Source organism: Osmia bicornis, chromosome 16 (genome assembly GCF_907164935.1).
Source record: "Osmia bicornis bicornis chromosome 16, iOsmBic2.1, whole genome shotgun sequence".
Classification (NCBI taxonomy): Eukaryota; Metazoa; Arthropoda; class Insecta; order Hymenoptera; family Megachilidae; genus Osmia; species Osmia bicornis.
Window position 1 is genome coordinate 949,331 of NC_060231.1, and position 25,843 is coordinate 975,173.

At 38.6% G+C, this 25,843-nt stretch overlaps 1 protein-coding gene across 4 annotated transcripts in view; it reads right to left on the bottom strand.

The window, feature by feature from the left end:
• Nucleotides 1-25,843, bottom strand: part of LOC114882537 — a 440,519-nt gene that overhangs the window by 349,031 nt on the left and 65,645 nt on the right. For all 4 annotated transcript variants that reach the window (XR_006830215.1, XR_006830214.1, XM_046289247.1 and 1 more), the window contains one exon: nucleotides 14,409-14,594. Coding sequence is in view for 2 of the 4 variants with exons in the window: in XM_046289247.1 (XP_046145203.1) it covers nucleotides 14,409-14,594 (186 nt within the window). In the remaining 2 variants the exon portion in view is untranslated. The remainder of the gene's footprint in view (nucleotides 1-14,408; nucleotides 14,595-25,843) is intronic.

The window sequence follows — 25,843 nt, forward strand, 5'->3', positions numbered from 1 at the left end:
AAATGCATTTTGGTTATTCAGAGGCACCTGCGGAATTTCAAAAAAGGGTCTTGCAAGTCTTAGAATCATTCATTAGAGCCGGTAAAGTTTTGATTTACATTGATGACATTTTGATACCTACAATCATAATCACAGAGAACTTAACTATTTTTAAAGAAGTACTGGTATGTTTAAGGAAACACAATTTGGAATTGAATTTAGCAAATTGTACATTTTTAAGCAAACAAATAGAATATTTAAGATACCTGATCACGAGTGAAGGTATTACTATGTGTACGCGTCACATTCAAGCAATATTAGAGTATCCTCAACCAAAAGATATTAAAGAATTAAGAAGCTTTTTAGGTTTAGCGAATTATTCCCGAAGGTTCATCAAAGACTATTCGATCAAAATGCAACCACTGCAAGCGCTTATGAAGAAAGAGGTAGAGTTTAGGTTTTACGAGGAATGCGAAGAAGCGTTCAGGAAAATAAAAGAGGAACTAACGACTCAGCCAGTCTTACGTATATATAACCCAGGAGCAGAAACCGAACTACACACAGACGCGAGCAGTTTAGGTTTTGGTGCAATTCTGTTACAACGCCAACCCGAGGGACATTTAGTGTCAATCGCATATTTTAGCAAAGCCACTGCTGCGGCAGAGAAAAATTATCACAGCTACGAGCTAGAAACCTTAGCCATCGTTCGGGCTATTGAGCGTTTTCACGTTTACCTGCAAGGTATAAAATTTCGAGTTGCTACCGATTGTAATTCACTAGTATTGGCAATGAAAAAAATCAATATTAACCCCCGTATTGCGCGTTGGAGTTTGTTGCTGCAAAATTATAAGTTCGAGTTAGTGCATCGAGCATCCAATAAGATGTTACACGTAGATTGCTTGAGCCGCAACATTATGATGCTCACCTTAGATAACATAGAAGATGAACTGATGTTTAAACAGTTAGCCGACCCGAAATTAAGAGAGCTAGCAGAGGGATTGGAATCCAAAGACGATAAATATTATGTGTTAATAGAAGGTTTAGTTTTTCGAAAATATCAGGATAAGCACTTATTTGTAATTCCAGAAGGCATGATTACCAGTGTACTTAGAGTGTATCACGACGAGATGGGTCACGTAGGTCTTGACAAGGTGCTACACGGCATCTTAGGTCACTATTGGTTTCCAGCCCTGAAGTTACGCACCAAACTATACATAGAAAATTGCGTAAAATGTTTAAGCTATTCATTAACCGCGGGTAAGCCAGAAGGAGAAATGGAAATTTACGAGAAGATAGCGATACCGTTGCACACCCTTCATCTAGACTAGGGATGTGTGAGAACCCGATATTACGGGCTCGGGCGGGTGTCCGATACATCCGTGCAGTCGGGTAGCCCGACTTTTTCGGGTTCTGTCGGGTACAGTCGGGCTGATTCGGACGAGCTCCGGCGGGCCGCGGCCCGTGACCCAACTCTCATGTACTTCTTAATACTTGCAATAAGCATGTCATGTACTTCTTAATACTTGCAAAATCTGTTTTATATGGAATTTTGGAATAAAATAATTTTTATTATGTGGAAAAATAATATTTGCAACGAATTTTTTTGAATATGTACTTCATTCCATGTCACCTGTATGTTAATTTTATACAAAATAAATGAGTTGAAGTTGTACTTTAACGGAATTGGAAAATTCATTCTATCAATAAATTGATTGTTTTATATTACAGTTCTAAATGCATAGGAATGCATAGGGATTGGATGTTTAACAGTAATAAAAATATGTAACCAACTTTTTGATATGACAACTTCTTTATTTTAAATGATAATCTAAGAAACACAGTTTCATCCTTGGAGTTCTATTTAAGAAGAACAAACCACTCAGCAACAGAATGCACTTCGCGCTTAACGTAAACTATCGAAGGAATACGATACTATGAATTCCATCGTACTGTCAACCGTCCTATACAGTAAAACCTGCATATATGCAACAAAAGTTTGTCTGGATATATGCAACATCGCTATCCCCTCCACTTGGGGGGATCCCCCTAAGCCGAACCGAGCCGCTCGGCGAGGAAACCGTGTAATATGATCCGACCATAATATCGGTGTGACTAATACTAATTGAACGATAAAACTTTTTTATTTTTAACTTTTTCTTAATGAAACTTTTACTAACGCATTTGTGAGATTTTTCTGATTAGAATTGTACCAAACACGATATGATTTGGCTACATATGTATAAGGCAGGCCGTACACCAAAGATACATCAAACACGCAACATGCAACATGCAACACGTTGCATGTTGTGTACGAACGTAGAATAGGTAACGCGGCACGGTACAAACAATTTGTACGGACGCAGAATCGACACCAAGACTGGATATATGCAACATTAAATGCCCAGAATCGACACCATGACTGGATATATGCAACGTTTAAATGCCCAGAATCGACACCTCGCTTGGATATATGCAACATTTAAATGCCCAGAATCGACACCTCGCTTGGATATATGCAACGTTTGAAACCCGAGCCGACACCGCAACCGGTTTTCATTTCCAATCCTCCTTTGCTTTTCGCCAACTTTTAACATCAATTTTAGCAAGTAATTATAATTCAAACTATATCGTGTTTGGTATCATTTTAATCAGAAAAATTTCACCAATGCGTTAGTAAAAGTTTCAGTAAAAAAAAGTCAAAAATAAAAAAGTTTTATAGTTGAATTAGTATTAGTCACACCGATACGTTTCGGCTCTTTCCTTCGATCATCGGACCTCTCTCTTTCCACCACTGTCTGTCCTTTTCTACGTTCACGCTTGGCTGCTCGTCGCGTGTAACCCGAGATTCGACACCTCGACTGGATATATGCAACGCCTGGGTCCCAATATTTGTTGCATATATCCAAGTTTTACTGTACATTGTAACGTTAAATCTTTACGTTATTTTTTCGTCCACGAATCGACGATGCATGGTTCGGGATTGAAAATCAGTCTTCAGTCAATCGCAGTCACAGCAAGAGCTAAAAAACCATTTCTTTCACTTTTATTTTTTTACTGTTTACATTTTATCTATTATTTATTGTATTCTACTTTTTAAAATTATTAGTTGTTATATTTCTAAGTTCTTCTTTTATATAATTTTTATATTATTTTTTCATATTATTTGTTTATATTATTTTTGTATTTTTTTTTATATTATTTAAAACAAAATGTCATATAACAGTACTCAACACATTACCGCTACGTCTGTTAGTGCTAGTGAAAGTGCAGTGGAAGTGAACCGCAGGAAAAGTGGTGTTTGGCAGCACTTTGAAAAAATAGATCAAGAGGGGGCACGGTGCAAATATTGCATGAAGCAATTTAAAACAAAATACTCTAATACGAGTTCGCTGCAAAGACACATGAAATGTGTACATAGTGCAATAGTGAATTCATTTTCTGTAACTGAAGCGGGAACTAGTGGAGTGCAGGACAATGTCACATATTTAGATGACACTTCACCGAGATCAAAACAGTTAACAGCAGGCATTGCACGGATGATGGCACATGATTTACAGCCGTACAGTCTTGTCGATGATCGTGGATTCCGCTCATTAATGAATATTGCAGAACCGCGTTATTTAATTCCCTCCCGGACATCATTTTCACGAACAATCATACCCAATATGTATGAAGAAGTAAAAGCAGCAATCAAACAAAAAATATCTACAGGTACAAATTATACACGTTTTAACCTGATTAAACATTATCATTTGTTTAAGTCATACATTACATCAATATTCAATATTAACAGGCAATAATGTAATCGCTTTTACAATGGATGGGTGGACGTCGCGTGCGGTTCAAAGTTATATTTCCCTTACGGCCCATTATATTACTGAAGACTTCGAATTGAATCACCACATGCTGAATTTAAACCACGTACCTGAAAGACATACTTTTAAATATATACAGAGCACAATAGTCAATTGTTTACAATCATGGGAAATAGATGTAGAGCAACCAGCATTTTTTACCACAGATAATGGCCGCAATATAGTAAAAGCAATCAATACATTTCAAAGTTGGACACGAATTCCATGTTTTGGTTACTGTCTACAATTAGTGGTCAAATCCGCATTAAAAAGTTTTTCACAATTTCAAGAACTGCGTACAAAATGTAAAGCCATAGTAACCTTTTTTTCTAAATCAACGACGGCCAGGGAAAAATTTATAAGTATCAAAAAAACAGTAAATGCAGATGCAGTACCTTTACAGTTAGTGCAGGAAGTGGACACGCGATGGAACTCCACATACGCTATGTTCAAACGGTTTCACACACTAAATATAATATTATCTGAAGAGCATATGCCGAACAATTTAACTGCAACAGAATTTAATTTTATGCAACACTTAATCACTGTATTGGAACCGATAAAAGAGGCTACAGAAATAATGAGCGGTGAAATATACCCCACCATTTCTTGGTACTATGCAATGTATTTTGCACTGTCCAATTTATTGCAAGTGGATGAAACGCAAGAAACATTAAATAAAGATATTGTAAAAAATCTATGGATAGCATTAAAAGTAATCTCAATTATGTATTTACCTACATATCGAATCAAAAAGTTTTTGTTACAGAATGAAAATAAAATTAAAATTTTACTTGCAGGAACGATTTGAACCCATTTTAGAAAATGATATTTATATACATTCAATGTTACTTAATCCACGGTTCAAGGATCATTTACTACCAGCAGAAAAAAAACATGCAATACTAGGGAAATTTAGTCGTAAGATATCAGTAATTCACAACAAATCAGATAACGGCGACGAGGAATGTCCTCCTCCAAGTACAAGCAGAAGTGGTACGTTTTTAAAATTATACAGTACCGTGTATAATTCTAATTATAAATTTCAATTACAATTTGTTATTTAGGTGAGGCTAACAATTTGTTGGGCACATCGAAGCTAGGAGACTTTTTCGACAGAACATTACGCACTCCAGAAATACAGAGCGAAACATTCAATAATAAAAAAAATCGAGAAATAGAAATGTATTTCGCAGAATGTATTATACCTAGAAAAGATAATATTATGCAGTGGTGGAAATTAAATAATCTTCGATTTCCACTATTATCAGTAGCGGCTAAATATTTTCTTGCAATACCGGCAACGCAAGTTAGTAGCGAGCGACTATTTTCAGCATCCAGAAATATTGTGACTGCTACCCGTACAAAACTGTTACCACGAAACTTGGAGCAACTATGCTTTTTGCATTATAATTTAAAATAAATAGGTTATCATATCAAACAGTTGGTTACATATTTTTATTACTGTTAAACATCCAATCCCTATGCATTTCTATGCATTTAGAACTGTAATATAATACAATCAATCTATTGATAGAATGAATTTTCCAATTCCGTTAAAGTACAAGTTCAACTCATTTATTTTGTATAAAATTAACATACAGGTGACATGGAATGAAGTTCATATTCAAAAAAATTCCTTGCAAATATTATTTTTCCACATAATAAAAATTATCTGATTCCAAAATTCCACATAAAACAGACTTTGCACATGCTTGTTGCAAGTATTAAGAAGTACATGAGAGTTGGGTCGCGGGCCGTGGCCCGCCGGAGCTCGTCCGAATCAGCCCGACTGTACCCGACCGAACCCGAAAAAGTCGGGCTACCCGACTGCACGAATGTATCGGACGCCCGCCCGATGTTTTCCGAACCGACCCGACTAGTCGGGAACCCGATACATTAGTCGGGCTGCACATCACTAATCTAGACCATTTCGGGCCCTTGGAGGTGGCCGAGGACGGATTTAAATTTATATTATCGATCATAGACGCGTATACCAAATTTACATGGTTGTTTCCTGTAAAATCCACTACCACTGAAGAACTCATTCAAACTCTAACTCTCCTTTTTAATTTGTTTGCATTTCCAGTACGTATCTTTAGCGACCGTGGATCCGCCTTCACTTCAAAAGATTTTGAAACTTTCCTAAGCAACAAGAATATAAAACACGTTTTAACTGCGGTGGCCTCACCGTGGGCCAATGGTCAGATCGAGCGAGTGCACAGATTCTTAAAGTCTACTCTAGCGAAAACAACCCAAAAACCGTCCAAATGGAAAGAGCAATTAGGAAAAACGCAATATGTAATCAACAACACTTTACACAAGGCGATAAATTGTACACCGAGTAAAATGTTGTTAGGATATGACCAGCGACAAAGCGACGATAGGAATTTGCAAACTCTGATTACACAACTATCTCAAATCGACATTAATATTGAGCAAGATCGCGAACGTTTACGTGATGCAGCACAAACGGCAAACCGAGCCTTGCAGGAGTACAACAAAACACAATACCATAAAAGACACAAAAAGCCGACTCGATACCAAAAGGGGGACCTAGTCTTAATAAAAATCTTGCAACCGCAACCGGGCAAAAATCAAAAGTTGCTCCCCAAATACAGAGGTCCTTACCAGATTAAGGAGGTACTAAAGAAAAATCGATTCGTTGTCACCGATGTATGTACCGGGCTTTAATGTAACACAGAAACCGCTGAACACGATTTTATCCTCCGACAAAATCAAACCGTGGATAAAAATAGGAGACAAGTAAAACCAAAAGGGTGAAAAGGAAAAAAAAACCTCCCGTTACTTTGTTACTTATATATGTATATATTTCGTTTAATCTTCGTTCTTTATTAATATTTAGTTATTTGTAAGTATCCTAGTGTTAAGCATCAAGCCAAGACTGAGTTTTGTTTCGTTTTCTGCGAATTTGTATTTTAAGTTATCAAATCAAGTTTCTGCCGTTCGAGGACGAACGTACCGCCAGGATGGCCGAACTGTAAGCGCCAGACCGAAATCCCCATCTATCGGGAAATCGAACTAAATTCCTGCGACTAACGCGATCGCGAAATATCCGGGGGGGGGGGGGGGGCAGGCGACAGTCGACAAAGGAACGTCGAACAGAAAACGTGCGAAAAGATTTGTAAGCGCGAACGAGGGACCGTTTCGCCTAGGCAGAGTGATAATTTTTGTACCGGAACAATATTTTTGTATAAAAAGAACCTTATACAGAAACGAGTTATTTGAATTGCATTTTATTTTGTTACTCAAGAGAATAAATACTTGGCAAAGGAACGTACAAGGTATAAATTTGTAATTACGCTGATTTCCTACCACGTGGCGTTGGAATTTCTTGCATAAGGTTCTTTGTCATTTCCTTATTTTCCGTCTTACGAAGATAAAAAAAGAGGGCAAATATGTATAAACAAAACATGTATCCGCCCCCCAGCAGTTAGTAATCCTACTCATAAACATGCTGTCTATCCGAAAAAAATCTATTTTCAAAATTTCTATTAATTCGGGACATGTACGTTTTCGAAAGTTCTGCCTAAATTTATTTTTTATTTTCGTTTTTTGTTTTATTTTTTACGAATAATTGTTACAATGGTCGAATTATGTTTCTGCAATAATGTAAATTCCACGCTAGTTTTCTTTTCTCCTTTTCGATCCATTGTGAGGTCTAATAAGGAAAATACTACGGAGCTGTACAAAATAAAAGAATACAAAAGGTAGGTACATGAAAATACAATATAATTATTGGATAATTACGATGACATATATATTTTCCTTATATGTTATAAGTAAACCTACGTCACATCCGTCCTAGAGATCGGAAATGTAAGGGCGACTTTTAATTGCCTCGAAATAAGCAAGCGGTCTCTGTTTCGAAATAAGCGAAATAGTGCAAGAATGAGAGGGCATGCTATATTCCATTCTTGTTCACAAAATATCAGCGCTGTTTAGCCGATTATTTTATGACATGTTGCCACCCGTCCTATTTCGAGAACAAAGTCAAGCCTAATAGTATACCTGCTTCTGCCTCGAAACAAGCAACAGTTCGGTGCCGAGCAAGTTAAAACCTTCTTTATTCATTTAAAGGATTTCGTTTGTATTTTGTATCTGATAATTTATCTTATAATATAGTATTTATTATTATTGTAGTATAATTTACATTAATTTCTTTGAGTTAAATTGTTATATTTAGATTTGGTTATTTATAAGAAATGGAAAGACATCCCAGCATTTCGCGATCGTCAACAGTAATTGCAAGAAATGCAATGGGAAAGGTAAGCAATAAGCTTTATATAAATACGTGCAAATAATTAAATAAATGTGTTTTCATATTTGGTGAACATTCTGTAATTCGTACTTTGCATTATCGTTTTTTAGATTGTCCATTCAGGTCAAAGACAGATCATAGTGAACCTGCACAAGGACCTGAAAAGTACAAACCTGGATATGCGTTACATGGATGTTATCCGGTGTTTGTGCGAAAAAACAGGAATTGGATCATCTACCATTCAGCGAACGCTGTCGCAGTACAAAGCGACGGGGACCGTCACTTCTCCTTGCAAGAAGAAAGTGCGATTGTCCACCTTAGAAAAGATGACGATGGATCAGAAAGCACTCCTTCGTTTAAAGGTCCACCAATTTTGGGAACGAAAGGAGCTTCCGACCATCAAGTCGCTGCTGGCAGCCGTAAATGCTGATGGAAGTTTCCCAAAATTCAGCCACATCACCTTGTACAGGATCCTAAAATCTTTGAATTTTAGGTACACCGACCGAGTGAAGAATTGTGCGGTGCTGGAGCAGCCTTACATACTCAACTCGAGGGAGCAATATATTCGTGCAATTTGCCAGTATAGAGAAGAGGAACGGCCCATATATTATTTGGATGAGACATGGGTAAATACTGGCGATTGTCAAAACAAAGTCTGGAGGGATTTCAATGTGGTATCGGTGCAAGACGCGAGGCGGCAAGGACTGTCTACTGGTGCACCAGCTCCCACAGGAAGGGGGAAAAGGCTTATCGTGCTACACATTGGGTCAGCCGATGGTTTTTTACCTGGGGGACTGCTGTGTTTTGAATCGAAGATCAACACAGCAGATTACCACGACGAAATGAACGGAGGTACGTTCTTCGAGTGGTTTTGCCGGATCGAGCCCTTATTAAAAGAAAATGCTGTGGTGATTATGGACAATGCGCCATACCACAGCCGAAAATTAGAGATGAGACCGTCATCGACGCACAGTGGATCGAACTGTATTAAAATGCGGACATAGGAACAAAAACTTTTTTTCTTTAATTAAGTTTCTAATTGCTAATTTGGTTACTTAATACATTACTTTAAGAACAAACAATTGTAATTTTTAAAATACCCTTACTATTTATATCTAAAATAATCATAATTATCGTATTGTGACAGTTATGTATTTTCATCGATTTTGTGATGAAACTTCAAGGCGATATATTTCTTCTAAATTTATGTATGATACAATCAAACTTTTTTCATTTTGTAACACTTTGTTTAATTTATGAAAAATATGTGTTTTAAATAGATAACAATAACGTTCAATGTTTAACAATTATTTTCATAATTTCTTAAAAGTCATAGTAATATCTTAACTTTTTATTAACATTTAAGAGAATGTTTGAGAGTTGTTACATTTTTTCTTGTTCTAAATTATCAGTTGGACATTTCTTTCCACAAAACAACTTATTTCAGCTGCCACCATCTGCCACTTTGGCAGCAGTAGCATACGCAAACAAACGCGAGCGCGTACATGCGCGGTGCGGTACGCTCTGTATGGGGGTTCCTATTTCGTACGATCTGACTGCAGAAATGATAAATACTAAAAAATTTAGTATATTTGCTTTAGAAACAGCCAAACAATTTGTTAACACCTACGGGTGGTATTACATGTCTGCCACCGTACATAAATTGTTAATTCATGGAGAAGCAATAATTTCTCATTTTTCGATTCCGATTGGTCATCTGTCAGAAGAGGCTAGTGAAGCACGAAATAAAGAATTTAGAGAGTATAGAAAGAGTCATTCGCGGAAAATAAACAGAAGAGCTACAAATGAAGATGTTCTACATCATTTGTTAATTACATCTGACCCCGTTATTTCGAATTTAAGACCAAAAGTAACTAATCCAAAAAAACAAGAATTACTGCCCGAAACTTTAGAGCTTTTACTCTAATACAAATGCGCGCAAATGTATATATTAGATAAGACAGATGTTCAAAGTGTTAATACTTGTCAAAACTACAGATTGTTGCGTACATGAAATATTCAAAATGTAACTTAATAATATGTGTATATTATATGAATTAATAAAAATTTAAAGATTAAAAAAAAATCAATAAAAATAAACATAAATAAAAGTTTATAAAAATAAATAAAAACAGAAGTTAATAAATTATTAAATACATGTATTTTGATTTTATGTGAATAATCATGTAGTTCTTAGTACTATAATATAATTTCCAAAGAGCGATACATGCTATGTCCGGCTCCTCCTATGCTTCGGTCCACTGTGCGACGTGGAGAAAACAGCAATTAAAGGAGTGGCTTGTATCAAAAGGCCATCATGTGCCTGATACTTGTACCAGGAGCACATTACTCCAAACGGCACGCTCAGTGCAAACAGAACAAAAATACGTGGTCGATGAATATGCCAGAGAGCATAATAAAACAATTTTACCCCTGCCGCCGTACCACTGCGAACTCAACCCCATTGAGCTCGCGTGGGCATCAGTGAAGAATTACGTTAAATCCAGGAATGCTGAATATAATATGCCACAGGTAAAACAACTGTTAACGGAAAGGATTGAAGGAGTAACATCGGAGATGTGGAAAAATTGTATACGCCACACCATCGGCATTGAACAGAAGCTCATGGATATGGATCGCTTCTCCCAAGATACTCTGGAAATGCCTACCATTGGCAGTGATGTGGACATGTCCGATACTGATGTTAGCGACTGATACTGATACATAGAAGACTTTCATTCCAATTTTGGTAAGTACGATTTTCATACAACTAATACAAAAATTGTGATCATTCACTCGAACTTTTTTTCCGGTAATAATCTACGTTCCTGTTCACCTGCTTAAATCAATTTATATGGGATGAATGGATGCATCGAAGAAAAAGAAGAAACTTCTATTTCAAATTATGGTGAGTACAATTTCCATATAACTAGTACAAAGATTGTGATCATTCAGTCGAACTTTTTTAACAACTGAAATACTAATTACTTTTCTTATTTTTGGTAATAATCTACATTCCTGTCAACCTGCTGCAAGGAACTTACACACGATGAAAGGATATAGAGAAGAAGCCCGGAAAAAGCTTAATCCTTGGACTACGCCTTGTCATTATCATCCAATGGACTTTAATATCATAGACGAAGACACATTGTACTTCCCTTTAAATAAAAATAATTAATAAATGATATGTTTATTGTACATGTATTTTCATGATATACCTCTTATATTCCTTTATTACTCCTTCATTTTTTCACATTTATTTAATTTTTGCAAATTGTATAAAAAAAGTTTAATATGATACACTGTTTAATTTTGATTTTGTACTACTTATAGCTACTTACATTTAGATTCGGGTTGATTATTTTTTAAATTACTGACTTCAAACGTTTTACCCGCGACTTTTACTTATAACATTTTTACTTTGATTCTGGCCTATCGTTATAAAGATTCATTACCTCTGCCGTTCCTATATTAGTATATTTTGTCCACCGCGTATATGGCGGATCGCAATGGAAGTAAATCATGGTGGGGGAACTTTCTGAGCTCACAATCAGTCGAGCTACGCGAAACACTCGTACTCTCTCGTGAAAAATACTACATATAGGTTTTATTAATAGCTGTTGGGTATTTGTATAAATGAAGTAGAAATTATTTCATACTTTTTAGTGCATTTCGAAGTCGGTTGTATTTTTTGTTAAAAATTATTTTATTTTAACCAAAAATGTTTGGTCGCCTAAAACGAAGTGCAGCAAAAAGAATTGAATAATAAATCGTATATTTAAAAAATTTACACAGGATGTTAGGTAAATCTACAAAATTACGGCTTCTGCGAAAAACAGTCTTTCTGTTATTTTTTATCTTTTTTAACAATATATTTACTTATAAATAACTATTATATGACTGCGCATCGCAAAAAATTCATAAATAGAAAAGTTATTAACATTTAAAGTTACGGAATAAGAAATTTGTTCTTACAAAAGAAGAAGTTTCTAAGGCTTCTTCATGGACAATTCCAGATGTAAACAAATACTCTATTTTGATAAATTCTCAAATAAAAATTCGATAATGGTTTATTATTTATTATTTTTGTATACAAATTAATTAATTAATATAAAAATTAATATCAAACAAATTCGATAATTGTTTATTATTTATTGTTTCTTATTTTTGCATGCGCCACTTACACTTATCTTTCTACAAATATTAGAGTATATTTTGACCAAAACCTGATTTAAAAACTATCGTTTTCACAGAAGCCGTAATTCTGTAGATTTACCGGATGTTACATAGAAATCCGGATTATGCTAATACTTTTGTTCGGCATTGTAGTTCGGTCCCGAGCGTTTCGCTTTCATCGTATCTTTATTGCATGGATGATGTTGATATTTTCCAGGAATCATACAATAAATATATAAAATATAATAAATTGTCGTTAGATTCGAATTTGGTATAACGCACATTCGATCACCTTGAGGGGTTATTCCGACGGCCGTTACTGCGAAATAGAAAAGGATAACCTCGACAGAGCAACGGTCGTGGTGTCAGGTGTCAGTTACCCACCGAATAAACACGCCAATAAATATACAAGAAAATCTGTGTGGAAATATTGTTTAGACATCGATTTAGATGGCTCGAGTTCGAGGAAAGGAATGTAAATACTGAGGCTGTTTTTGCCGTACTTAGAACTGCTTGGAACAATCCACAGTTGTAACGGACATTCCAATCGGGATTATCTCATCAGATATAATGTTCATAAATGTATTAACATATGTTGATATTTTCAATAAGAAGCAGAACCGAATTAAGATTTCTTGGGCTCGAGTGATTGATAAACATGGTTCAGGAATTGAAATTTATTCTAGATAGCGTTAAATCAAATTAAATAACATAAAGAAGGGGCAACAGCAAGGAAAATATTCTTCAATATTTTTTAACATAGTAAATGGTAGATTAAAAATCGAACTTCTCAAGTTTTTCCACTTTTGTTAGCAACCTCCTTTACCCGAGCAAATATTTCTGCGTACCTGAGACAGAGGTAAATAAACTAGGAATACGAATTGAAACATCTGCAGATAATAAATCAGAATGAAAATTTATAAATGATAATTTAGTTTATTTAGTCCCTCTTAGATTTCTCCTTAATCCGACGCTGATAAAAACCTTGTGTGGGAAGAATTAATGCTTATTTACCGCCATTATTATATAATAATTTACAAAATTTCAAACAATCAAATCTACTGTAATTTTATAAATTTTTTATCCATTTGCTAAAAAATATCCCCTTTTTAAAATTTTTATATCATTATATGATGATTTAATGATTTTTCATGATTAAACAATTTTCTAAGTTTAAAATCTATAAATCTGTAACTATGACTATAATCTATAACTATAATTTTGCAAATTTTGAATCCAATTACCAAAAAAATAAATCCTCTTTTTTTAAACTTTTCAAATCATTAAATTATTAAAATGCGAATCCTTTCGATGTTTCCGTATCATCGACGCTCGGTAATTTTCCATTTCTGGAAAGAACCCTCTACTACAGTCTTAAATGCGAGAAATTATCAATGCCGTACAGTACATATTCTGAATTAATTGCAATTTTCGAACTAAATTTACCAACTATGGGGACCTACGAAAGTTTTATAGTCTCAGGTCACCAGGGCATTTTGGGGTTCCAAAAATCGAATTCTTTTATTTCTTTATTTAATAATAAACAATATTCGGAATCCGAATTTACAATTAAAACAATTTTTGAGAATTGTTTACAAAGTTGAGCCTGACGCGTGAATTATTGACAGAGATAAAAGTTCAGAAAAATACTTCCTATATAAAATCACACGTTTTCCTGTACTCGTGTCCCTTTTTCTCAGCAATAATTCGACTGATCTAGTTACAATTTTGTGGGCTTTTACTACTAAGGGTAACACGTATTTTAGGAAAAGATTTTTCTGAAATTCGGCTTACAATAAGACCAGCAGCATCTTTTAGGTAAGAGTACAAAAAAATCCACACATTTATACGCTTGTATACTATTTCTATTCCGTATTTCAATATTCCCTGTAGCTCAAATACGCATCTAGTATGATACACTAGATGCTCTAGTAATTTGAAGTTGATGCCTAAGATAAATTCTGAGAAAAAGGAACTTGAAATTGGTTTATTTTCTATGTACCGTGGAAAATGCCCCTTCACTTGATTCGCTTTTGCCGACGCCAGTCATTATTAAACGCAGAATGAAAATTTTCATGCAAAGATACGTCAAAAAAAATAGAAACTGTATCACTTACCAGAATTCGAAGATGCCCATGCTGGTTGAGAGCAGTAACGTTCTCCAGGTTCGATCTGCTTGCAGTTTTCGTTTCCACATAAAGTAACGTCGACCAAAAACGATGATTCTTCAATGAAGCCTTCTTCGCGAAAAACGGGCACCGAATTCGCAACTTCAGAACTTGTCTCGATACGCGCACAAGCAGCTACAGAAAAAAACCGACAACCGAAATTAATACAATTTCAAAGTATAATTACAAAAAGTTAGTTAGTAACACTGAATAACTAGGTAGAGATTAATCTGCGAAACGCACGTTTACACACAAGTTACCGCAAGATAATTTTTCTAGACAAAGCGACGCACGAGTCAATACAATATAATACATCCGAACCCGTCGACCGTTTTATTCGGAATGATTCTGTAATGGCGACGAACGACGAAGGGCCCGTGTATGATGGAGGGGGTTCAGCTCAGCGATGCGACGCAACGGTGGTGGTAGAAACTTTCGATTTTGAACGACGCAAGCGGACTTTTGGGGGGCGATTCGCTCGTTGAACTTGTTGCAATCGTCAAGACGTATCTTCGATTGTGTGCGAGTTTTTGCACGCGCACGTGCGATTAGCTAAGGGCAAACATGTTTAACGGTCGCTGAACATGCGCTGTTGATACTTTTTCTTCTGACTATAATTTAGATTATTATTTGGACGAATAATCATTTCATTTTATAATAAAATTTAAAATCGATTTAATGATATAATCTAAGGATCATGGAAAAGATGTTTTAAAAGAGGATTGGCAGAATATTAATTCCCCGTTTTATCGTCTTCCTGTAATATGTTTAAGATATAAGGTGATATATATCACCGTAAAAATATAAAAATTTACAGTAAATGTGTGCAGTAACTAAATACGTGTATTTACGTAAAGTTTCAGCAAAGATGACATAAATTTATTTAGGATCTGGAATTTTTGTGTTTTGAAGTTTTTAAGTTCTGAAATTTAGAAAGTCTGAAATCTCAGAATTTTTGAATTCTGAAATTTTTACATTTTGAAATCTTAAAATTTTTAAATCTCAGAATTTTAGAAGCTCAGAAATTTGGAATGTTCAAATTCTGAAGTTTTGAAATCCTAAAATTTTTAAATGATGAAGGTTCACATTTTCGAGGAGAGGCGGGTTCAGATTTTTAGGGGGTATCGATTACATATAAAAATTTTATTATATAGAACAATGATCGACAAACCTTTTTTATATATTGCCGAATATTAAATATTTTTTAGCTTTGCCGGTTAAGAGACAAAACTAAAATTATGTAGATAACTACTTATAAAATAAAAGATGTTCTCATAAATTCTTTATTGATGAAATTAAAATACAGTTATAATCAGGAATTTTTATTTCTGCCTTTAATAACATTCCCTATAATTGAGGTTGAAAAATTATTTATAAATTACTTATGAATACGACCTGTAATTTTTTTTTCGACATTTCGAAACCGAAAACAGTATCCTCAACTCATGAGCATACAAAAACAGAAGCAGAATCGTAATTTATGGACTGCTGATATAAAATATCGTCCACTTGATCAATTTTAATTAGTTTTAATCCTTGAACCATGGAGAGAACTCCAATTTCAATTTAATTTCGTAATTTATATTATTTTCATTTACTAAATTTTACACTGTTCCTCTAAATATTCTTCCAATATATGAAACTTTCCTTTAAAAATTATAGATTTCATTTTAGATTAATATTCTTCTATGTACATGTTTTGTAAATTTGGGCCTAGATTGACCCAGGCTCCGCTGTTTAAGTGTTAATATATTATGTCACAGAAATTAAATTTCCAAATAATTTCTCTCCGGTTTAAGTGTATAAATGCAATCGGGTTTCTAACTATTAAAAATATAAAGCAATGTTTCAAGTGTTCGGTTTTTTTGGGAGAAACTTTATGGAATATCTCAATTTTTTTGCGCTTTCAGTTATTAGAAAAAGAGATAAAGGGCAATTAGCTCGACGATATTTCGTTTTCGAACGATTTAAGGTAGCGACTCGTCCCGTCCATGGTCTAGGAAGATGTTTGGAAGGACGGCAATCCAGGCACTCGACGATGGGTGGTGACTCGAAGTCACGTAGCTATCGAGTGCCATAGGATTGATTGTTTGAATAGAAACATGGGAATGTTTTGGAAAGGCAAGCGACCCGACGTTGCTTTGCTTAAAAGTATAAAGACGCTGTTCTTGAAGGATCTGGCCACGGAGTGGGGAAGGCAAGGGTGTCTTCTGGTAAGAGGACTAACAAAGAGAGGGCCCCAAGTGTGACGCTGACTTTTTGATGAGCTTTTGCACAATGATAGAGCTTGAAAAACTGATGCCAATGATATCCAGTTTTGGGCGTAGTCGGTTATTAGTTTATGAGATATTTAATGTTAAAGTTATTACCCTGCTTATGATCTGAAGTATAGGAAGTCTTTTCAAGAACGATCGTGCCGTAACCGGTAAGGCATCGCCCTCTCGGTAGGTGAATGTTTTTTGTCGCGAGTTCAAATCCCATTAGACAGATTTTATCAACATGTTACAATATTTCACTTTTTACTACGTTTTTATTTTGCAATTGATTTTAAACTAACTTCCCGATGAGCTAGAGATTTTAAACTTGAAACATAGCTTAGAACTGGATGACAATGAAATATTAATTCGCTTTCTTGTCTGTATGTTCATTAGGTTCGGCTACGCTGAAATTTATAGATTTTATTCGTTAACGGCTCGATCGAGAATGATTACATCGGCATGGTCCGATTCATTTGTTTTATTATTCTATGCATTTCTAGAAAATGCAGGGACAGCTGTACTCACAATGGGAGTGCACGGATGTGGAAATCGCTTTTGGAATGGCACTAGGTAGAAGTTGTGGTATACATGTAGGGTTACAGAATCTTAGTGGGGTTCTTCAGAACGGGCCTTCGTTTTTGAGATATTTTAATGTAAAGTTTCTGACGTATCTGGTATGTCATGTAGGTAACTATTGTTCTCAAGACGGTTCCGTGGGAGAAGCGGTAGAGCGCTAGTATACTAGGGAGACGGGTGGGGTTTCAAACTTGTGGCTAATATTTTTTTCTTTTTTGTTGGAAAATTCGAAAGCCAACTGACCATTGACCCCATACGGAACGCACGTGGCTGCAAGACAGTGGCCAGGACACTTGGGCGACGGGGCCCGACACTACGGCGACAGGGCGTCATAAACTCATCAAGAGTCCTCGAGTTTTCCGCAGAGGGAAAAGGACTCTCCAGGCCCGAAATGGGCATTCTTTACGAGTATTTCGTCGGAACAACTCGCTCCTTGCTCTCCTGGAAAATAAATCGAAGCGTTCAATCGTCTACTCGGATTCATTTATTTCCATCCTTCCTTTTAGTCTAACAAGTCAGAAGTGGGATAAACCGCGTGTTTTGGTTAAATCCGTTCGCGCTATCGTGGAGTTACACTGCAGTGCAATTTTTGACGTTTTCACGCAATTGTGCCAGTGTCGATATTATTGGAGAGTGAAGTGACTTGCGACTGTGTTTGGTTAGACAACAAACAATGGGTCGATCAAGTGCGAAATCACGGAAACGCTCACGGGATGGTTCACGGGGACGCTCGCGCGAACGTGACCAATCGGAAGTGCGATCGCGTGAAGCATCGTGTGAAATGGTGCGCGATCGGTCGCGAGAAGATTCGCGAAGACGGACGCCGTATGAAATGTAGGATCGTTCGCGGAAACGAAGGAGAGACTCGTCAGAGAGTGAACGTGATCGGTCACGGGGACGAAAACGCGACGAATCGCGAGATCGGCGGCATTATTCGCGGGGTGACTCAGCGGATTGCGATCGTGAATCGTCTCGGGAACACGGGAGGAACAATGAGCGGAAGCGGTCTCGTGATCGTGTGCGAAACGATGCGCGAAGGGTTTCGCGAGATCGTTCACGCCGTCGGAGGCGTTCGACGGATAGTTCCGAATCGGAGGATTTACGATCTACGGTGAAGATACTAAAACAGGAGTTAAAAACTGTTCAATGTAGGCCTGTGAACGAGGAATTTGTAGTTCTGAAATTCGATCCGTCGCGGGATAACGCAAACGTCGACCGGTGGGTGAAGCAGGTAGACAGACTTGCGCGTCGTTACGTTTGGAGTGACGTCAATGTCCTGCTCGTTGTTGCTCGAAACTTGAAGGGTCATGCACGACGCGTGTACGATGAGGAAATGGCCAACAATCACACATGGAAGTCATTTAAAGCATTGCTGATACGACGGTTTAAAAAACCTTTACCGTTCGCGCGGTTACTGTTGGAAGCCGCAACGTACGCAGCTAGGCCCGGACAGCGGCTAGGTGATTATTGCTTCGAGAAGCTATCAAAGCTACGGACTCTGAAGCTGAATATTCCGGACACCTATTTGGAAGATGCAGTGATTGGAGGAATCGAGGACGAGAATATTGCCCGAACCATCCGTTCCAAGAAGTATGAAGATACCGACGAGTTGTATGCGGCCATGAACGAGATGGGGGCGATGCCTTAAACGGTGGCGGCCAAATCCGTGGTACCACGCACGTTTCATCGCGGGGCGAACATCAGGAAGCCCGAAAACGCAGCCTCTACCTCAGCAGGAAAACCTGGCACGTTGTCAGCCGAAGAACGGACACAGCGACCGACGATTACCTGCTATAATTGCGGTAATGTAGGGCACTATTCAGTCAAGTGCCTCAAGGGTCCGAATACCTGCAGTTTGTGTGACAAGAAGGAACAAATGGACAAATTCTGTCACAAGACAAGGCGAACCAACGTAACCAAGGTGAGACAAAACAGACCCAATATGTATTTATTACCGGCTACGGGAGCTCAAACACGCTGATTCAGAAATCGGTAGCAATCCGGTTAAACATTCAATTAGTCACGGGTGATCAATTGAAATTGCAAGGGTTTACTGGAGCGGGAATGTTTACTGATCTATTTGCCGATGTGGTCATAAAAATTATGGAAACTACAGCGAAAGTGAAGGCAATAATCGTTGAATCAAATGCGATGCTCTACGAAGTAATTGTCGGACGGGACTTTTTAGATCAACCGCATGTCGAGATGATTAAAAGACAGAATAGCATTATAATACGGGAACTGCCACAAATCAGATTAGCTCGAGATACGTTGGATGTTTGCGCAATGGAAGGAACCGTCGATTTCAATGAGATGGTATTTGGGAACGTTAGCGAAGAGGAAAGAAGATTATGCATGCAGCTTATTACTTTGTATGCGGACCGGGTTACAACTTCGATGCAAACACTGGGAAAGACAAACGCAATCGAGATGGAAATACGGTGCACGACAGACACACCGGTGTATTATATTATAATCCATATCGAATGGCTGAAGTAGAAAGAAAAATCGTCCGGGACATGGTCGACGAACTAATCGGTAACGGTATTGTTCGAGAATCTACGTCGCCGTATGCAAGTCCGATAACATTGGTGAAGAAGAAAACTGGCGACTATCGGTTATGCGTAGATTATCGGAAATTGAATGCAGTGACCATTAAAGATCGATACCCGTTGCCATTAATAGAGGATCAAATCGATCGATTAGGTGGGAACACATATTTTATAGGTTTAGATTTGGCTTCTGGGTATTATCAAGTACCGATGAGCAGCGGGTCAATAGAAAAAACAGCGTTCGTGACACCTGACGGACATTATAAGTTCTTGCGGATGCCGTTTGGGTTAACCAACGCTCCCGCTCTCTTCCAGCGATTGATTAATACAGTGTTAGGACCCCTGAAAAATTCAATAGCGTTACCGTATATCGACGATATAATAATACCCTCAACTACCGTTGAAGAGAGACTACAGCGGCTTCAAATGGTTTTGGACAAACTGCGGGAATATAATTTGACGCTGAACCTGAAGAAATGCTCGTTTTTGATGACCAGCATTGACTATCTCGGCCGCGAGATAAGCGCAGAAGGTGTTAAACCAGGAAATAAAAAGACACAAGCTGTCTTAGCTATGCCGAAGCCGACTACGGTCAAAGAAGTACGCCAATTCCTCGGATTAGCGGGATATTTCAGGAAGTTTATTCAAGGTTATGCGACAATAACCACGCCGTTAACAGCCTTGACAAAGAAGGACACGACATGGAAATGGGGAAACGCGCAAGAGGGTGCAGTTAGGAAAATAAAAGAGGCTCTTACAATACGACCAATCCTTGCGATATTCAATAGCACGCTTCGGACCGAGGTACATACCGATGCGAGTTCGCTAGGATTGGGCGCTATTTTATTTCAATACACCACCGAAGGTAGCCAGCGGGAGGTAGCGTATTACAGTAAACAGACTACCCACGATCAGAGCAGGTATCACTCGTATGAGTTGGAGACAATGGCTGTTGTCTTCGCTCTGCGCTACTTCCGGGCTTACCATTTACGAATAAATTTCACGGTCGTTACGGACTGTAACGCGCTACGCACTACTTTTACTAAAAAGGATTTAATACCCCGCGTCGGAAGATGGTGGTTGGAGGTGCAGGACTACACCTATAATATTGAATATCGAGCAGGAACGAAAATGCAGCACGTTGATGCTCTTAGTAGGAACCCTGCGCAAGGGGTGGAAATCTATCCGGTAGATATTACCGAGGCGGACTGGATACTAGCCGCTCAATTGCAAGATGATCGGCTAAGCCGAATACGACAAATATTGATCGAGAATATACGAAACGCGGATACGAAACAATATTTTACAGATTACGTTCTCAAGAACGGCAAAATTTATAGACGACTAGAGAAAGGGCGCACCGCATGGGTAGTACCTAAAGCGGTGAGATTTCAGATTTGTCGTTTGTGTCACGACGATGCAGGTCACCTAAGTTTGGAGAAGACATTGAGACGAGTTCGTAAGAACTATTGGTTTGCAGGAATGAGTGCGTTTGTCAAAAAGTATGTAGCGGCATGCTTGAATTGTACATACTACAAGCGAACGGCAGGCAAGGGACAAGGGAAACTACACCCCATTGAAAAGGTTCCTGTGCCGTTTCATACCATCCATATAGACCACGTCGGACCCTTCGAAGAAAGCTCGCGCAAAAATAAGTACCTGCTCGTTATAGTAGATGGTTTTACAAAATTTAATATCATAGAAGCTGTCAAGGACACTAAGGCCAAGCGGGCGGTGAAAATATTACTGGATGTAATCCATTTGTTTGGTGTCCCATCACGAATCATTAGTGACCGTGGCACCGCTTTTACAGCCAGGACATTTAAGATATTTTGTACCACATATGGGATACGGCATATCTTGAATGCGGTTGCTACGCTATGCGCTAACGGACAGTGCGAACGTTACAATCGGACCATCGTAGCATCGTTAGCAACAACAGTTGCTGAAAAAGAATCGAATAGATGGGATGAATATGTAAAGCAAATTCAAAGTGCAATGAATACCACGGTCAATAAGGGTATTGCTGCGACACCTGCTGAAGCATTAATGGGGTTCAATGCCAGAATTACGGCAGAGTCGCGGATTTTGCAAGAAGTACAGACAGAGGTGCAGCGTTTGGACTTGAAGGAGCTTCGTACGCGAATTAACAAACATATCGCGGAAGATCAACGGAAACAGAAAGAGCGGTATGATAGAACACGACGGAAGGCCACGAAGTATCAGGAAGGAGACCTGGTCATGGTCGTAATCACTAGTGGACAAGCGACGGGAGAAAGCAGGAAGCTTTGTCCCAAATTCAAGGGGTCGTTCAGAATTCATCGGGTACTCATGAACGACCGATACGAGGTCGAAGACCTACGAGAAGGGGGCAGACGTGCTAAGCTCGTTGCCGCGGTGGAACGACTGAAACCTTGGGTAGCGGTGGCGGAGTAAAACCTCGCTTTTGTTCAAGAACGAAAATTATATATTTTATGGTGAGTAACAAATTTTAACGGTAATGTTTAGCTACAGGTAACTAGTTAGAGATAGCAGCAACGGCTGTGATTACCTGAGGTGCTGATTCTTTACTGGCCAATATTTTCACCGTGAAGGAAAGAGACACCGTCGAAATGAAGTCCAGGTGCTACTGGACGACGAAGATCTTATTGCCGTCAGTCTGATAACGATGTTTTGTCGTTATCGGATGACGATGAACTCGATATCACGGCGATAGAGATGGTATAGCCAGTATTGCGTGATTGTACTGAAACTGTTACGTCAGTGAGCAAAAGTTGCTACTGTACGGTGAAATGATGGTCTAATTGTCAGCGGTGATATTCAACTACCGTTTGATGATGACGACCTTGTTGCCGTTGGGCCAGTAGCGAAGCTCAGTCGCTACTGGACGACGATGATTTTATTGCCGTTAGGCTGATGGTGATGTTAGTCACTATCAGATGACGAAGAACTCGATATCATGGCGATAGAGATGGTAAAGCCACTATCGCATGATTGTATTTAAACTGTCATGGTAGAGGCAGAAAATTATTAGTTGATAATCATAACGCAGCAGTCATCATGCAATGGGCCGTCACAAACTGAAAACAACGTGATGTGCGACAGCAGACAGTAAAACCATTGATTCGAAGGGAAAATATGGCTGCGACGAAAAAGGGAATATTGTCAACTAACAAATGTTTTAAGAAACTCTCGTTGCAGGTTCAAACTGATACCCTTAACAATGAATTGTGTACTCAGACCAGTGCTGAATCTTTTGTTACAGAAACTGACATAAATCACACGCTTGAGGACAAGCTGGGTTGTAGGCTGGCCGAGTGTTGGAAAATTCGAAAGCCAACTGACCATTGACCCCATACGGAACGCACGTGGCTACAAGACAGTCGCCAGGACACTTGGGCGACGGGGCCCGACACTACGGCGACAAGGCGTAATAAACTCATCAAGGGTCCTCGAGTTTTCCGCAGAGGGAAAAGGACTCTCCAGGCCCGAAATGGGCATTCTTTACGAGTCTTTCGTCGGAACAACTCGCTCCTTGCTCTCGTGGAAAATAAATCAAAACGTTTAGCCCTTTCGCGCGACGTGCTGTGTGTACGGACGCCGGTTATAGTCGGCGGCCGCGCGACGTGCTGTGTGTACGGATGCCGGTTATAGTCGGTGTCCGCGAGACGGTGCTGTGTGTACGGGTGCCGACTATAATCGGCGTCCGCGAGGCCACCTACGCTGACCATTAGTATGTTTTTCTATATAATATGACGAAACAGATGTTACATAACTCTTAAAAAAGTATACATACAATACAATTCCAAAGTGCCATTGAAAGACGTACGTGCGAACATCGAAGACTACCGATGCGCGATGTGCACACTGCGCGGCGCGGTGTCCCGTTCAGTGGCGCTACTCCCGCGGAACGGACTGCCGTAGCGAAAGGGTTAATCGTCTACTCGGATTCATTTATTTCCATCCTTCCTTTTAATCTAACACGTTTCTCTCTAGGTCGTAGTTTTTGAGAAACGGATTTCAGATTCGTATCCAGCTTGCAAAAATCTATAACAATTTCATACTGGCGGTTACGAAATCATTTGGCAGTTGCACAGTGTTATTGGCTGTGTGATGATTTCTGTAAACGTTATAGAAGGATAACATAATACATATAATTGGCACGTGTCAGGGTCAATGCATTTGGGGCTTTGACCTGCTTTTCAAGGGTATCGAAGGTGTCGATGTCGGAACCCTATGTCTGACATCGGACTCGGATCCAGCGGTAAGTGATACTCGTACGCGACGAATTCTAAAGCTATGTACAGACAGTGCGAGGCTGACTCGTGAGGCTGCCTCAACCGTTAGCTGCCTCGATCGAGTCGCCTCGCGACTTTAAGTAGAGTATGTGAGGCAATCTCGCGAGGCATGGTGAGCCAACAGTAACTGCGAGGCAACCATGGAATCAACATCGGCTACTGCAGCGTTTTCATTTATGGTGATTCATCGAATTTTAAGAAATAAAAGGACAGAGAAACGACAGCGACGATGGTGGATCAAAGAATTATATAAAATGGCTTTAATTTCGGCTACAGGTCTGCCTACAATTGCACTTATTGTTCTCTAATTATCTTCTCTGATAATATTGTTGTAATAATTTTTATCTTTCGGGTCCCATAATGTTCGATACTCTTTGTACGTTTCGATTAGAAACAGGCACTGCTCACTATTCATTTTTTGTACGTGTCCACACGAAGCGTGCAACGAACTGCGAGGCATGTTTGATCTTGCCAAAAAAACCGACGATCATCGGCTCATTGCGCGGCAGCTTCGGAGCGAAGCAGCCTCAAACCGAGGCAAGTATACACATCGCGAGGCACGCCTCGCGAGGCACGCCTCGCGAGGCAGCCTCGCGAGTCTGCCTCGCACTGTCTGTACATAGCTTAACAGTCACGGATGTTTTGTTTATGAATCGGCGATTTATTTCTTTCTTTTGTATTATTTTTGGTGTGATTATAAGTACAAGTATTTAATTATTTGTGTTTGTTTGTATTGGTTTTTTTATTTAAAATGTGTGTGTTCGCATATGTTGAATTATTTCGTGAATTTATATAAAGTTTTTTTTTAATTAATTCATTAAAAGTATTGCCGGCCCCTGGCAAAGTTTCGCTGCGTAGACGTGCGGCCATTGAAGCGTTAATATTTTAAAGCGGTAATAGTATTTTTATAGCCACTAAAAATTTACGATCACAAATTTTCAGGACTATCTATGGGGTTAGTAATCTGAATGGGGCTTGGAAAAATTATTTTATACTTTTTAGTCCGTGTTCAAAACATGGTATTGTGGCGACAATGGGAGTTCCACGTGGGAAACAAGTGTTTCTGGACAGTGTCTTCGGTCGTTCAGGCCGTCGCGGTCGCGTCGAATCGAAGGAACCATAAAGCAATTAAACGGTTTCGTTTTGCAAGCTCGACGGTCGCTTGCTGGGCGGCCGAGGAGGTCTCGGTCCCTTTCGGCTCGGGATTTCCTAGAGTCGATATTTTGTCAATACATTATACAGTATTGATCCGTAATAAGCAACAGTTTTCTGGCTCGAAATAAGCAAATCTCTATCCCCACCTTTTCGTTTAATGTCGCCCGCAAAGTGAGAGGTCCAAGAAATGAGTGAGAGGTCCGTAAAAGAGAGAAGCCGATGTTTTGGGTAATAAATTGTCACGCTCGACTGAGCAGTGACATCGGTTAGTAGAAGAAGGATGAAATATATATAATGCTTTCTCAGTCTAGCATATTTGCCTTGAAATAAGCGAAATAGTGCGAGAATGAGAGGGCATGCTATATTCTAGCCTTATTCAATAAATAACATCCTTGCTCAGCCGATCACTTTATGATTTGCCGCTACCTCGGATCTCTCACTCGTTTCTCGTGTTCTCTATCGTCCCGTTTCGAGAACAAAGTCGAGCCGAATAGCCTACCTGCTCCGTAATAAGCAACAGGCCAGACCCGAGCGTGTTGCTTATT